Source organism: Vigna unguiculata, unplaced genomic scaffold (assembly GCF_004118075.2).
Source record: "Vigna unguiculata cultivar IT97K-499-35 unplaced genomic scaffold, ASM411807v1 contig_422, whole genome shotgun sequence".
In the NCBI taxonomy this organism is placed as follows: Eukaryota; Viridiplantae; Streptophyta; class Magnoliopsida; order Fabales; family Fabaceae; genus Vigna; species Vigna unguiculata.
The window spans coordinates 50662-67854 of NW_021011134.1; the positions used below are offsets into that span (position 1 = coordinate 50662).

The 17193-nt window shown below is 33.8% G+C and overlaps 1 protein-coding gene across 1 annotated transcript; it reads right to left on the minus strand.

Moving 5' to 3' along the window:
• Positions 1 to 1614: 1614 nt before the first annotated feature.
• Positions 1615 to 3825, minus strand: LOC114171933 (F-box/kelch-repeat protein At3g06240-like). The gene is made up of 4 exons (XM_028056705.1): positions 3709 to 3825; positions 3494 to 3632; positions 3210 to 3409; positions 1615 to 3106 (listed from the first exon to the last, which is right to left on the minus strand). The coding sequence occupies exons 1-4, from the start codon at positions 3784 to 3786 to the stop codon at positions 1784 to 1786; spliced, it is 1740 nt and encodes a 579-aa protein (XP_027912506.1). The 5' UTR covers positions 3787 to 3825; the 3' UTR covers positions 1615 to 1783.
• Positions 3826 to 17193: the final 13368 nt, after the last annotated feature.

Sequence of the window (17193 nt, forward strand, 5' to 3'; positions counted from 1 at the left end):
TTGGTGATCAATCTTCAGAAAAGTTAAAACATTGCATCTTTTCCACCTTAGATATTTGTACTCATTTTTGGGGAAGAACACTTCGTATCATGTTAGTTTATTCTTTCAAAACATTTAAAACTTGATTCATTACCCAATTTATAAACACGTCACGTAAGTTTCATGAGATAATTTTATTATTAAATTGTAATTTTAGTAATCAATTTGACATGGAATAAGATATTAGTTTGTTAGTTTTCTTTTGCTTTTAAGAAAATAATATATATTTATTGTTATATCTTATAACTATTTGTTCTCTTATTTTCTACAATGCATTGTATTACGAGTAATACAAAACACACATTTATAATTCTCAATAAAAATAATATAAACCATATTGTGTTGTATACATAAATTCATTTCAAATTACATATAGTGAAATCAAATAAAATCCTAAATTAAATCATGTTTGTTCCTGCAGAGAACAAATAAGATGAGTCAGGCATAAGTAACACCTTACCCATAGTCCGCCATCTCCTTAGTAGGCCTCTTTCCGGTTGGCATATGTCTGCTTGGACCCGGGAGGGGTTACCTGCAGAAGGGACTCTAAAGCTCAAGTCAGCAAAATTTCAGAGAAAGTCAAATCAGATGATTAGGGAAGTAATGAATGCGCACCTTTAATTCGTGGGGTTCATGTATATTTATAGCTTATTAATTATGTTTGACCATTCCATGGGTTAGGCCCTGGTTTGGGCCATAGGTGGGTCTGGGCCCTAGCCCAGGCCCTTAGTCCTGATTATTGTGGGCTTACTGATTAGGAGTGTTTTGATTTCATCAAGTTTCTTAGAGTGGTCGATGTAGACCGATTACCCCTTTAGCGGCTTATGCCGCCATTGTTCGTACGTCGTCTTAGGCTGGCTATTCCTTTAATGGCTTAGGTTATCGGTTTAGGCCGGTTAGGCTTAGGTCAGGCTAGGCCGACTACCTGAATTATCTTTGATATAGATGTGGTGATCGTTTATTATTATTATTTGGGTGAATCGGCTATGTGTGATACAATGTTTAATTCCATAAAATATTTTCTTTTACAATTCCATTCTTTTCAAATAGAATTTGAATTTCTTATCAATTCAAATTATCTAACTTCATTATTAGAAGTTACAGATTTGACTTGGTGATAAAGTGGACGAGAGAGAAAAATGTTTACATATTCTTATTAACATGAACTAGTAATACGTTAGCCATTAATATTTGATTACTTTCATTAATCTTAATAAATAAGATTTTGGATTCTTAAAGTAAGAAAATAAATAAATATAATAATTCATAATAAGAAGTTGGTTAATTTAAATAGATAATTTATATGTATTCTAATTCAGCACTAACTAACTCACTTAGTTAAAGTATTTTAAACAAAACAAACTTCAATCTATATTTTAAAAATCAACATGAGATGTAAAAGTAATTCAAGTGAATGGTTCACACATTGAACACCCGACCTTTTCCTAAAATTTAAGAAGGAACATTGGCACATACTTCTAGGAAGATTTGAATAAATAATAATAATAAAATTGATGACAATTTAACACTATCATACGATAATTGGCTATATTCACAAATAACAGTGATACAAAATTCCATTACAATGATTGGTTGTATTTTATTTATAGTTTCCACTTAGCCATAAAGGGGGCATAAACCGAGAGAACTACAATGAGAAATTCACAAGCCACTTAGGATATTTGTAGGAGAAAACTCTAATATAAGTAGTCATAAGTCATTTAGGTGAAAACAAAAAAAAACACTAAGTATTTATCCTTCTATTGGAAAGACTTTTCTTATAAAGTATTATTTGGCAATCACGATTTTGTACGTTGACACCAAGCTTCTCAATCAGGTTGGTTCTTAAGTCAAACCAAGCTAGTTCACCATCATTTGTTTCGAAGAGTATATTGCCCATATTACTTGTTCCAATAGGAAACGAAAGTGACGGTAAAGGTCCAATAGTAAAGAGTTTAGTCCATGTTTCCTTCTTGCCAACTTCAACCAAAATTGATACGTAAAATATAGTTGTGTCTTTATAACTTGACATTAAAGCAATTGACCCATTTAAGAGAAATAAGTGTCTCATCACCAAACAGAAATTGAAATCATTGTATGTTTTTGTGGGTATATCTAAGGGTGTGAGGGTTGTATAACATACCTCATTGCTTATGTCAAACGAAACCAAATATCCTTCATCGCCATTGTTACATAACCAATGACACATTCCCTCTAAATAGAATCTATTATTAATACCTTGACAGTTAAGAAATTTGATATTAAGTTTCCTCCAAGAATTGCTTCTTAGGCTATAAATCTCCCAAAACCGGTCATATTCCCATTCGTTATGATTATTTTCAACCAAGTTTCCTTGTGCATAATAACCTATTTTTCTAATTACTTTATAATCATCTCTAGCAATATCATAACCAAATCCTTCATATTCAATCACAACATCGAAATCATATCGTACATCCGAAACTGGGCTGGGCGCAGTGACCTTACATTCATTGGTAGAAGGATTCCATAAATACACAATGTCTGTTGCTTCTAGGTAGAGGCAAATAATTCCATTAATACTAGAAGAACCCAAAATATAAACTCCAGGAGAATGACCTTCTATACGTGGATTTGGCCAATTTAATATTGTCGAATTCTGAAACTTCATACCAAAAAGTGAATATAAGGAAGACTCATCATTATATTGGTCGTAATTTGGACCGAGGCATAGTAGGAGAGAGCTATCATCAAAATAAGAGTTTTGGTTAGATATGAAGTTATTGTAAAAGAGGTTCATGAAATTAGGATTTTCCAACAAGAGAGCCCATGATTTGCATATGCATCCAAATCTTTTAAGAGATTTCAATGACAATTTGAAAAGAATGTTGAATGCAAGATGATCTGGTAAGTGTTTGCCAAGATTTTGAGCCACAAATTTATTGTCCATCTCTTGGTCGTGCAACCAAATGTTAATAAGTTTCCAATGGTCTTTGGTGTTCTCGCTCCAAAGGTAAATAGGATGGGTAATTTGTTGGCAATCTTTGCTAATGAGATTCTTGATGGTGGTCTCCTCCAAATACTCTGACTATTGACAATAATAAGTGAACAAAATATATAACAAATCATGAGAATGACTTAAATTAAACAAAAGAAATGATTTAAAATATGGAATGACTTAATTTCTGTACTTGATCATCCTTGAGGAAAAGGGTAATTTTAGTTCCCCTGGGGAGTCGTTGGTCATTGATATCCGTGGTTAAAAAGCAAGAGGAACTAGGTTGAGATTCCCAAATATATTGGTCATGGTCATTATGCTTGGAGGTGAGGATAACCTTATGAGCAACCAAATAAGTAGAGTAGAAGCCAACACCCAAATTATCGACCAAATCTAAAACAAACACACACACACACATGTGAATACAATTAATGACAATGCAATGCAAATGAAAGTGAAATATCACCACCTACCTACCTGCTTTGGTCATGCCAATACCATTGTCGATGATAGAAAGTGTTTTGTTAGCCTTGTGAATGATTAATCTAACAATTAGTTCATCATTATTTAAAATATTTGTTTTTGTGAGCCTCTCAAATTGGATTTCATCCAAAGCCTGTGCATACATATCGTAATCAATAACAATTACCAAAAATTTACAAATAGAAAATCAAATTTAAATGATAACTTACATTAGAAGCATTGATGATAAGTTCACGAAGAAAAATTCCTTTGTTAGAATAGAAAGTCTTCTTCACCAAGCTCAACATCTCGCTCTTCTCACCTTCTAACACCAAGATCTTATCATTTGCGATTACAATTCCATTGGAATAACAACAATCTGATTGAATCAATTTATGAAACAAAACCACTCACAACCGAACCTTTGTATTTGTTAACCACAACCACCCACTATATCCATTTAATACAAAATCATTATCCATATTTAGTTTTATTGCCTTAAATTAATATTAATTAATTAATTAATTATTAAACTTAATTAATAAATTGGCTTTAAAATTATAAATTAACGTTTATTAATCAATGGTTTTCTTAAACTTTTAAACAAATAATTATTTTTTTCCTGTAAATTATTAATGAAGTAATTATTTCATTGGAGCATGAACACATTGTATTTAGTTTTCATTATTAAACACAATATGAATAGATATAAATAGAACATTAGGAATAAAACAAACAGTGAAACAAATACTATTGAAAAATTGAATTAAATATAAAATAAAAGTAGCAAAATATTCTACAATTTAAAAGTTTACAAGCTTTCATAACGTTAAATTTTTACTAATATTAATTGTTATTATTAAGTTCTATATGTCTCAGTTGGATTATATGCTTCATCTGTAAGACACAAGTTTCAATAAGTAACAAATCATGAATACATAAGTGTTTTGTCTATTGGATGATATGACATTATAGACTTACTAGTTGATGAATTCAAATTTTTGCCCTCATTTAATATTTAAATTTGGGGATTTAATTGAATTTTCTGTGCTTAAAGATTGATTTAATTAGGATTTGTGATTATTGGATTTTTTGAATAAGTTTGGTAAAAGTGGCGTAAAAATTGATTTTAGTTGCATAAAATATTATTGGATATTCTAACGTTTGTTAATGCAGCTGGAATTTATTTTTGGTCATTAATAGTGTGGATTTAAAATATTAAAAGTTACAAAATAAGTCCAAAAATCAGGAAATTTTGGAAAAGAATAAATCAGGAGCTAAATGCACCCCCAGTTTTTATTTGCACACTCCTTCTAGAATGGACCACCAAAAACCTGTTGTGCACCCCCAGTTTTCACTAAGTTGCACCCCTCCTACCACTTAAACTCCACTCAACCAGATCATGCCATGTGGCAATCCCCACCTTTTAAAATTAGCCAACCATAAGCTGCCACGTGTCATAATCCTACACTCACCAAATTGAGCACTCAGATCTTGCCACGTCATCATCTCCTCCATCTCACACATGAAACCCTAACCCTAATTTCCCTTCCACCCACCATGGCAGCCGCCGCCGCCATCTCCTTGCTGGCCACCACTGTAACTCGCCGGAAACAGCAGCCTCCATTCCCGCAACCTTCACGCACCATCAGCACCGTGACAGCGTGCATCTTCTTCACTCGCGCCACCACAGATCGCGTAGCTTCCGCCACCACCGCAGACCTGCCACAACTCCGCAGTTCCGTCACGCCACCTCCATTGCAGATCTCCTCCGCAAGCTTTCCTACACCACCGCGAGTTCCTGTAGTAACGACGAGCAGCCACCATCTTCGTTCGCACAGCAGCAACCTCGCGCTTCCACCACCACCATCTTCCTCCTTCGCGCCACCTTCACCTGCAACGCACATCCAGCGGCGCCATCTCCGTCAACCACCATGAACACCGCAACTCTGCCACGTTCGCACCATCTCATGGCAGCAGCGGAGACGTCCGTCATCACCGTTCTCGCTGTAGTAGCGCAACCACGAATCTGCACCCTCATTCTCGTCCATCTTTGCACGAACCAACAACCACCACTTCACCTCGCAAACACACCTGGACCAGATTTGCGCGAGCAACTTCACCATCTTCATTCACGCCTGCACCTGCGAAACGTCCGCAGCAGCAGCCATGGCAGCCATTGCTCCGCCACCGTCAAGCCTCGCCGGAGAAGGAGGAGCCGCGCCGTCAGCAGCCGCCATTGCCGTCAGCCGCGCCGTCACCCACAAGCCTCCATGAAACCCTAAACGCAGAAAACCCTAGTCTGGAGAGAGAAAGTGCACTCTGCGCCACGTGTCAGCATTTGATAGGACAGTCAAACTGGTCAACTCTGGTCAACTAGTCAAAGTCAGCAGTCAACTCTGGTCAAAACTGCAAATATGGTTAAATGAGAGGGGTAGAATTGGAAATTGGACAGGAATTAAGTTGCTAATTAATTAAATAAAAATAAAAGATTTTAGCAACTGACAGATAAAGCCCAAAGTCCAGTGGAAGCCTATATAAAGAAACTTAAGGGAGCAGAAGAGGGGACAACTTTCAACGGACAGCTTAGACTCTTAGAACTCTCTGGTTTTGGCAGATACCGTCTCCACCACATCTCTCATTCTTTCTTTTATTTTCTTTCCTTCATATCATCATGTATTCCATCAAAGCCATGGAGGGCTAAGCTTTTAGGGTTGACTCCACTGTAATTTCTTAAATGGATTCTGAGGTTAGATGAATTTATGTGTTTGTTATTTTGATTATTGTTGTGGTTTTTGTTTATCTATGTCCTTTGCTTCTTAATCGAATAGAAAATAATGATTTTAAATCTACATGTATGCTAATCATATGAGCTAAAAGGTTTTTAAATTAAATTGAGACTTTACTTTGATTTTATTTAGAAACTTTCATTTGATTAAATAAGTTTTTGCCAATAATTGAGACTTTACTTTGATTAGTCAAGACTTTACTTTGATTAATTAAGTTTTCTATTTGGTGAATAAACAAAGGAATAGACATGATTAGACATAGTAAAATTAATTGAGACTGTACTTTGATTGAATTTACTATGGATAATCTAACAATTCTCACTTTTAATTGAGACTATACTTTGATTAAAAGTGAGGATGCCAACAAATGAATTGAGTCTTTACATTGATTGATTTGTAAATCAACAACAATAATTAATTTAACAATAATCTCTAGATAACCAATGAAGAATCTTATTTAGAAAAAGCAGTGGAATTGACCTATTTACTATTACTGTGTTTACAATCTTCCGTGTCATTTTCTTTGCATATCAAAACCCCCCTATTTTTATAGTTGCTAGTTTTAATTGCATTTTTAAGAATCAAATATTTGAGATCAATTCCGTATTCGTTGTGAGACGACTCAGGGTTATCTTAACCCTAACTATTTTGTTCACTACAAATTGGCAATACTGAAGTTGCTAAAGTAGTGGTAATTTGATCGCCTAACGACAGCGATATCACTAGTACTTTTGATAAGCATTTATGAGCTCAAACGATAAACACGTAGCGTTAAGCAAACGTCATATTTTACGTACAATCATTTACTTATTCTATGTTGTAAAGAATGTCAATTTTTTTCCTATGATCAACAAGATCCTCTTTTAAGCTTTTATCACATTAATAATCCCTTGGAACTCGACCTAAAGCTGGTTTGTCTCACCAACTCTATGATGTCAACTGATGAGTGCAAATTTGAGTAACAATTTAACTTCTAAACTTAGTATAGGTTTAAAAGATCTTTCTAAGCCAAGAAGCGGGGGAGGGGTGAATTTGATGAGCATTAAAAAATATGTCCAATTGAAACTTATGAAAACCCTTTTAACATGAATTCAATTGACCAGTAAATATGAGATGTATTGCTGTAGAATCACACTTTTCAATCAATTAAAAATAAAAAGAGTATATTCAATCTTATTATAATCTTAATTATGGATTTGGTAGTTTATATATATATATATATATATATATATATGCATGCAAAAACATAAAAATATTTTGGTTTATGGTTAATCATTTACAATTTTAGTTTCACATACATCTGTGTGTGAAAATGTTTACTAGGTGTTGGTGGTGGGTTTTTGTTTTTAAATACTAATATCAATATATGTTGTGTACAAACTATAATATTTGAGTGTGAGGATACAATGGGTTTATGAAATGTTGTTATGTATATATTATAAAAACTTGATCAATTAGTGGTTTTGGAAATTCTTTTGCTAAAAAAGTTTTGTAGTTTTTATATTGTTTGAATGACAAGTTAAAGGAATTGAATTTGCAAGGTGTTAGATATTTAGACGTTACGTGAAAAACAATTGGAGGTGCAAGTAAGCTATGTCAAATGTATGAAGTTGTGATATGGTTTATCCATTGAAAATTTAATGTATGTGATGGTTTCAGTCATTAAGTATTGGAAGTAAGAGAAATATGTGGGTGTCGTGTTTCAACCATGTAGCTTATAGTATATGGTCCAATAGAACTAAGTTTGATTAATAAGTCCATGGCAATTTGATAAATGTATTTGTGGAGAAATATTTGGTATAGATGTAGAAAAATTTTTATGGTATACACATATGTATTACTTTAGTAAATATGATGGTTAATATTGGAAGCTAAGCTTGTTAAAATTATGAAAGGATGTTGGACTGAGTTACGGTTATGTGTTTATATTTTGTTGGGTGTTATAGTATATTTTGTTGATCAAATTGATGAATTGGGAAATAGGTTGTGAGATTTAGTTTTAATGGATGAAATTTTAGGATTTAATCTTTGTGCAGTAATTTGAGGTAATTGAAATTTTAGGATGCTTTATTATTGATGTAGGAAGGGCAATTTGTGGTCAAAGCTCATTTTACTATTAATTATGGATGACAATATTTTGTTACATTGATGAGGAACTGAACGGTTTATTAAGGTCATAAGAGAGTAAGTTAGGTAAATGAATAATTGAGTGGATGCTAAAAGATTAATTGGGAGCTGGAAAAGATATAATGAAGTCATATTCATATGTGTTTCCTAGTAAGTACAATTTTCGAGGACGAAAATTTTTCGGGTTGGGGAGAATGTAAGACCCATGAAAAATAATTATCATGAGTGGGTGGTCAAGAAAAATGGGATAGCTTATATGGTTTAGAGTGTTGCTTGAGTTTTAGGGGTTGTGTGTTTGAATTCTGGCTAGAGGAAAAAAGATGAAATTGTATGTGATTTGTTTTGGTAAATTCGTGGTGCACCTTGGAAGGTGAAGAGTTGGGACAAATACGTTGTTAAGTGCAGCCAATTAATCCTAGTATTATTTATTTTCATCCAATTAACCCTAGTATTTTTTTTTACTATGACTGTTAGAGAAATAGAGAGGTTTTATGGATAAAATAAATTGGAGTTGGTGAAGAAAAGAAAAGAGAAGGCAACATGAGATTGAAGAGCAAGGGAGGAGTGGGCAAAGCTAAGGTAGTCTTTTTGATGGAATTACAGGTAAGGGGAACTGATAGAGACCGTACCCCACCAAATTAAAACATATTAAATGCAGTATATGAAAGTGAACCAAGTTGTCTCCCAACGACCAATATTTTCATTCAAAGCGAAATTTCCAGATGAACACAACAATAACACAAGGGGGGGGTTGGCAGATTTACGGATGCAACACACAATTGAAAACTTCAATGTAGACATGTAAAATCAATGTAAAAACAACATTGATTCTTTGCTTCAAATGAACATCCACCAATCACGGATTACAACTCAAAAGTGTTATATTAACTCTAATGAGACCCGAATTAATTACTAAGCGCAAATGAACTCGAACTCAAGTGCAATTAAGCAAAGCACACAACCATGAATTTGCTACAGTTCACTAAGCATGAACACATAATGATTCCACTCTACAAATTAAGCAAAAACAGAATGGTTTCTTCATTTAAACCCAACGCAAATTCAAAATTGAGAGATTAACATAACTCCACCGAACAAAACACTGATCTCAAGGTTTCAATCCATTCTCTGCAAAGAATCAACACGCAAATTTAGTTTCTCATGGAATCCGAATAAGGCTTAAACATAAATTTTGATTCAACCATCCAAATGAGTGCAAATTGATGTAGAAAACCTAAATTGGTGCAGGAATCGAAAATGAGCAAGGAAAGAAAGGGGCAACAACGATAACAACAACAAAAAATGAGAATATTTCAATATAAATGTTACCCAAATGGTAGAAAACGTTAATACAACTTCAATGTGCTGTCCAAGGCTCATAAAACGTTAAAAACCAATGGAAAACGTAAAAACTTCGCTTGTGCCACCATGGGTCACCTTCCAAAGCTTAATAACAACAAAAATGGAGGTTTGAGAGAGTGTGGAAGAAGAAGGAGCGCTGGTCTCCCCCATGCAGACCTAATTTCGTTGTCATATCACCCCTGCCACTCAGAATTACGAAACTGCCATTATGAGCTGCAGAATTACAAAAATGCCACTCTAGGCCTCAAATGTTGACCCATTGACTTTGCTGACGTGGAAATGACATGGAAATGATGTGGAAATGATGTGGAAATGATGTGGCGACTCTCTTAAACTGAATATTGACATCCAAGCTACAAAATTGCTTCACCCAAATACCTAAAAATAATTAAAAATAAACTGTCTAATGGGTCCAAATTCAGAATAATGGCCCAATAAAGCCCAACAGATGAAAAACACTCTAAAGATGAACAATTAAGCACTAATCAACTGTCTAATGGGTACACAAAGGCTAGTGGAATGGAAGAAAATAATGACTCATCATGAACTACACCATGTATTCTACTTGCAAAAAAAAAGAAATTTGTGATTTGGTGTGAGAACTTGTTTTATGGACGTGTGTTGCGCAGTAAGGTTTCTTAATAGAGATCCAATGGAAGCTATTTTGATTTTTCTGTTTGAATTGTGATGGGGTATGGGATTACATGGTCTTCTAATGTTAATGGTTAAATTTGATTGGTTAAGGAATAAATTTTAAGAACATGAATTTTGGCCCTATTTTGTGGATGAATTCATGGTGTAAAATTGTGTTACTCTTTTTCTTTTTTTATTTATCATCTTGAAGTTTTGAGATAATTTGGTATAGTCAATGATTATAACTGGTTTATTTTTTCTTTTCTTGAAATTGTGATTTTTGGGCTATGGAGAAAGAGGCCATTAGGAGGTAAGTTGGTTGACATTGTATAATTTTGGTGTGTTGATATTTATGGTCCTTAAGGCATGATAATTTTCATAAAGCATGTTGGTAAATTTGAATGATAACAATTTTTGGTTGGCTATGAATCTTTACATTTGGGCATTGGGAATAGTTTTCTTAATTTCTGATAATGAAAATTTAGGGAATGATGAAAGAGAGAACTGCAATTATTTTTATGGAAATTGCATTAGAGTTGATAAGTGTTTTGAAGTTAATGTTGATCAAATTAGGGGAAAGGTTTATGGAGTGAATATGGTCTAATGTTGTTCTATTTTTTTTAGGCAAAGTGAGCATACATATATTTTGGGTTTTATGTTTTAGAGTTGAATTAGGTGGTGTGTACTTGCACATGAAGATATTAATATAAGGGTTCTCATGATGTGTGCACAATTTCTAGTTCATGGGAATGCTATGAGATGGTTGGTATGCTTCGTACATGTTTTAGATGCGTGGTATATGTGAAACAAGTGCCTTATTCATGAAAAAACGCTATTTTTGTATTTTGGCCTAGTAGGGACTGTTGGGCACTGGCTTCCTTTAGCCAGGCCCCGAGTCTCGAGTTTTGGGGTCGTTGGATGCTAGTTTCCTATTTTCGAGTTCCATGTCTCGAGTTTTTGGGTGTTGGGCACCAAGTTTTGGGCGTTAGGCGCCACTGATTTTAAAGTCTTTGTAGTTTTCGTAAAGTTATGTTTTTCTCGTCGTTAACCGTCAGATTTTGGTGAAAGTTTGATAGTGAGTCCATATCATGTTATTCTTTAGTTTGAACGGTCTGATCTTAGTTTGGAGGTCTGTAGTTGGAGATATATGTTACACAAGACTTTTTTTCATTAGTGTATTGAGCTGATATTTTGTTCTGATAAATTGTGATACACTCTGTTTGTGGTGTATTGGATGTTAGGCATTATGAATGATGTATGTTAAGTATAATGATGAGGATTGTATGATGTAAATGTATTGTGATACATGTGATGATGAGGCCTTTATATGCTTGTGTGTTTATTGATCTTGCATGTAGATAATCATGTGATTGTTGATTGATGTGTGATCATGATGAGATAGTATATACTTCGATATTAATATATTGGAAGGTATCTCTACATAAATTGTACTGGAGGTGCACTTCGTTGAGGCTCCATAAGAGTATTGGGAAGTAGTGCACTTTGTTGAGGCTCGATAAGAGTGATGAGAAGTTGTGGACTTCGTCGAGGCTCTTGATATTTGTAATGTGAGAGTAATGAGAAGTGACATCTTTGGTAAATTGCATATGAGAACTAGTTGGGTGGTTAGTTATGAGATAATTCCATTCCATTTAATATTACTTAGTGGAAATATGTTGATGATTACATGCCTGGCTTTGAGAACATGTGATAGTTGAATGCTTGGATGAGTTATGATATGTTATGGCAATGCTAAGTGAGTTGTATGTTGATTTATGTGATATGTTACATAGTTAGCTTACCCTTGCAAGTTTGTCGTTGTTGTTTCCATTTGCGATGATCGTATAACTTGTGTTATACAAGAGTAGATATCGATGCAGTTTTAGCCAAAGAAGCTTAATGGGTAGGAGCTCGTAGGGAAGCTTACAAAGTTTTATTTTTTTGTTTTAAAAAGTTCCTTTGGCTAAAATTGTAATAGTTAGCTTTTTGGACGTTTAAACCTAAAGCATTATATTAAGACTTGTTTAGACAATTTATTCAAGTTGGTTGGTTGGACCATACTTGGTTTTTATGAAGAAAGTTGTTTTAGATGGAAAATTTTTGCAATTGTTAATTTGAGATATAATAATTGTGAAAACTCCTACTTTGATAGGATGATACTAGTGATTGTGTTTTGAGTTGGAAAGATTTTTTTTTATATGTGACATCTCAAAAGGTGTTTACAAATGGTCTTGTCGGAGATGGAAAGGATTAATGACCGAATCGTTGGATGTTCTTGGTTTCCCGGGAGGGAGATTAGAGTGGGGATGAAAATGTTATGTTCCTTGAGGTTGAGAGTTAGGTGTTTGTGATGATGAAATTGATCCTTGAATATATATATATATATATATATATATATATATATATATATATATATATATATATATATATATGCATAAGGAAAATCGGTGAACTAAAGAAAATGAAGAATGTTCATTCTCTTAAGGCTTGGTAGAGAAGAAGAAGTTGGGCCCAAAATAATTTTTATTTATTTATTTATTATCTTTTTATTTCTTGATGAAGCTAACTAATTTACCTTCTAAAGAAAATTTAATTTTCTCTTCATACACCTTATTTCATTTAATTTTATTTTTATTATCATTATTTACTATTTAATATTTTTTATTTTAAAAAATCATTTTATTTGTCCGGATGAAATTAGGTGTTGACAAATGGTATTTAACTTGATTTTTTCAAAACAGTGCAGTTTTCACAAGGTTTTGAAGCTAGTTGATTTTCACAATAACATGTTGAATTACTGTAAATCATATCCAGGTGTTCGAAATCAATTTTTAAATCGGCTAATTCTGATTATAGCTAATTAACTTTGTTAATGTTTGGACATTTAATTTTGATATGTCCTTCTTTTCCACAATTATAATAAGAAAAACTAGGAGTGTACCTCTTTTGATTACCTTTATTGCCTTTCCTCTTGAGATAATTTCAAAACCTCTTAACAAGTAGATTCAAGTTCTCATTGACACTTGATTCAGCCACCTCCTTCTTGGGTTCATCATTGGTTTTGGTACTAGTCTTCTAGGCTATATTCCTCACCTTTTTTCTCAGTTGACTCTTTCTCATTTAGCCTTTGCATCTCAATTTCGTGTTCCCTTAGCATACCAAACAACGCCGATGTAGTCATACTGGATAGATCCATTGATTTTGAGATAGTCATGAGCTTGGGATACCAACTCCTATTAAGACACATTAGCACTTTGAGGCTTAGCTCTTGTTTATCAAGCTCCTTTCCCAAGCTTATAAGATGGTTTGTTAGTTTTCAAACAGTGAATTTAGCCAAGAAGGGGGGGGGGTTGAATTGGCTTTATAAAACTTTTTCGAAAGCCTAAACTTCTTTTCAATTGAATCTAATGGACTGGAAAGTTTGGATGTAAATGCAGCAGAGCAATACACTTTCAGTCGATTAAAATATAAAACAACAGACTAAATTGTTCTTGAAGCTATAAAATAGTTGATTAAAAGGATAATTCAGTCGGCTAGAGATTTATACAGAATGCAGAATTCGCGAATTCAACTCAAACAACAATATTTTACATACAAGACTTGTTCCAATCAATATTTTTAACAAGTATACAACCTCAGATTAGACAAGAACGTATTAAATCACACCAAAGATCAAACTGCTTGGTTTTCTTGAGTTTTTAAAGAGTTTCAAAGAGAGTGAGATGAGGGAAAGAGAAATGCACAACCGTTTTTATACTGGTTCACTCAATCACAAAGCTACATCCAGTTTACCAGGAAAACCTGAGCCTAGTTTCAACTATATTCAAAAGTTTTACAAATCATACACTAAGATTACACTTTTGAACAACAAAACTCACAAGATTTTTGAATCACAGTAAAATCTAGACACACACCCTACAAGAATCATACTTACAAACCTGAAATCACATCAGGCAAACCAACCAGAGACACAAGAACATCCAAACCTGATGGTGGTTATCCCTAGCCAACCAGACATGTGTTCTTCAAGCTACTCATAAGCCAAAATGCCTCCAAGATCAACCAAGATCAACAAAAATCTTCAAAACACAAGTTCCAGTTGTGTATTAAGGTTGGAAAATATGTTATAAATCTGCTGGAACCATTCAATAATGCAAACTTAATCAAAAATCTAAAGTTAAATCATATTATTAATGATAGGGGGAGCATATACATATGTGATATGTATGTATGCTTGTGTGCTTTTGCTTGGTTGTATATTTGGAATATTGGTATCTTATATGCAAAAGCTTTTTCAGGTTTCTCTATGAATCTTAGCTCATCAATTCAACTCGAGGATGTTGGCTTCATCAATTCAGGGGGAGATTGTTTGCACAAGCAAGTTTGAAGCAAAGAATTGATAAAGCCATGTTCATGAAGATCTTAAGTGTTTGATTAAGATTGATAAAGATTGATGAAGATCCACTTGAAGATTAAGTTTTAGTGTGTTAAATTTGTAATTAACATGTTAAATGTAATGTGTTAGTGTTATATCTTGTTGGTAGGCTATATGACATAGGTTAGATGTCTTGTGTGCCTTAGTGTGTCTCTTTTAATCTATTAAAATGGGTTTTAACAGGTTAAAAGGCTTGTTGTATATAGTTTCTGGTATGAATGCATTTAGTCAGTTGAATTATTTTTCAATCTACTGATTTCACTTAAGTCGGGAGAAATTAGTTGACTGTACAGAAAATTCAATCGATTGTTTTCACTTAAACCAGACCATATATGTTGTGTTTTCGCGATCAGAGGTATGAATTTGAGTTTTTCTGAACGAAACCATGTCATTCATCTCTAGGAAGCGTTCTCTCTGTGCAATACACAGCTGGAAGAAGTGTTTAGAAGATCTTGGTTTGTCTTGGAGTCATTTTGGCTTGTGAGTAGCTTGAAGAACACATGTATGGTTGGCTAGGGACATCCACCATCAGGTTTGGATGTTCTTGTGCCTCTGGATGGTTTGCCTGATGTGATTTCAGGTCTGCAAGTGTGATTCTTGTAGGTTGTGGTTCTAGATTTTTGTGTTAGTAAAAAATCTTGTGTGTTTTGTTGTTCAAAAGTGTAATCTTAGTGTTTGACTTGTAAAACTTTTGAATATAGTGGAAACCAAGCTTAGGTTGTCCTGGTAAACTGGATATAGCTCTGTGATTGAGTGAACCAATATAAAAACAGTTGTGCATTTCTCTTTCCTTCATCTCACTCTATTTGAAACTCTTTAAAAACTTAAGAAAACCAAGCAATTTGATCTTTAGTGTGATTTAATGCGTTCTTGTGTAATCTGAGGCTTTATACTTGTTATAAATATTGATTGAAACAATTCTTGTATGTAAAAGATTGTTGTTTGAGTTAAATTTGCGAATTCTGCATTCTGCATAATTCTCCAGTATTTTAGCCGACTGATTTGTCTTTTTAATCGACTGTTTCATAGCATCAAGAAAAATTTATTCTGTTGTTTTAAATTTTAATCGACTGAAAGTGTACTGGTCTGCTACATTTACATTCAAACATTCCAGTCTATTAGAGTTTAACCTTTCGAAAAAGTTTTATAAAGCCAATTCAACCCCCCCTTCTTGGCTAAATTCACCATTTCAAAACTAACATACATACCATGTAATATGGTCCCATATAACATAAATACAACATGAAAGTGATGTTAAAATATTTGAATAGAAACACATGTATGTTATATTAAAATGAAATGTGTATGCATGGGTCATTGTCAAAGTAAAATGTAGACATATTGTGTAATATGGTTGGTACAAAATAAATAGACATGAAATTGATGTTAAAAATTTTAAGTAGACGTTATTTAGACTAATTAAGCATCTTCCACCTTTTTACATTCTTTTGTACATTTTTACATACCTTCCAAATGGGAGTTATGTTGCACAACTTTTAAAAAAAGCAATTTGGTGTCCAAAACAGTTGTTTGGAAGCTGAAAGGATATGGTGGCTTCCTAATTCCTGTGAAAGTTAATTCATGTGGAATCCAAAAAATTATGATGCTTGTAAATCATTATAAAATGCATTTAGTGGTCCTATGCCTGTAAATCAATAAATAATGAAGCAAGGTTAACCATCTGTAAGGCCTACTTTATTTCTTTGCTCTTCTGCCCTAATTTTTAAGGGCTTATCCTAAGTAGATGGGACTAAAGGCTGACCCATAGGGTGCCAAGGTCCCTAGAGTAGCCAAGGTGCCTCTTTCTACACTAATTGGCAAAAATCAGTGGTCTTACCTTCTCATTTTCTCTCCATAGAGGCTTTGCTAGGGTTTGAATCCCATTCATCATCAAGCTAGCTTAGTCTTGTTTTCTAAGTCACGTAAGTGGTTTTTGTCCTGCCCTTCTTCTCTGGTTTGGTTCTTCGTGGTTACTGATAGGGTTCCTTGTAGTAATCTCGTGCTTCATCTGTATTCGGATTTCCAGCTCGCGAATCTGCTCCACAGATTGTTGTACTGTCTTGCTTGGGTGTCGGGGTTTTTCTGCTAGCTTTTCCAGGTAAGGGAAGCTAGGGTTTCTTATTTTAAGTGTCTCTTGACATAATTGAAGGCTCAAACATGTTTCAAATCACTAAACCAAGATGCTAAGATGCTCAAACATTGATTTGGAGCTTTGACTTGAAAACTCAACCTTTGGGTCAACTCTCTATCAAAAGTGACTTTTATAGTTAATCCTACACCAAAGTTCATCCTTAAGGTTTCACCCAATTCCTCGTAGGCCACGCACATTGTAAGACCTGCAAAATTTAATTAATTAAATAAATAATTAA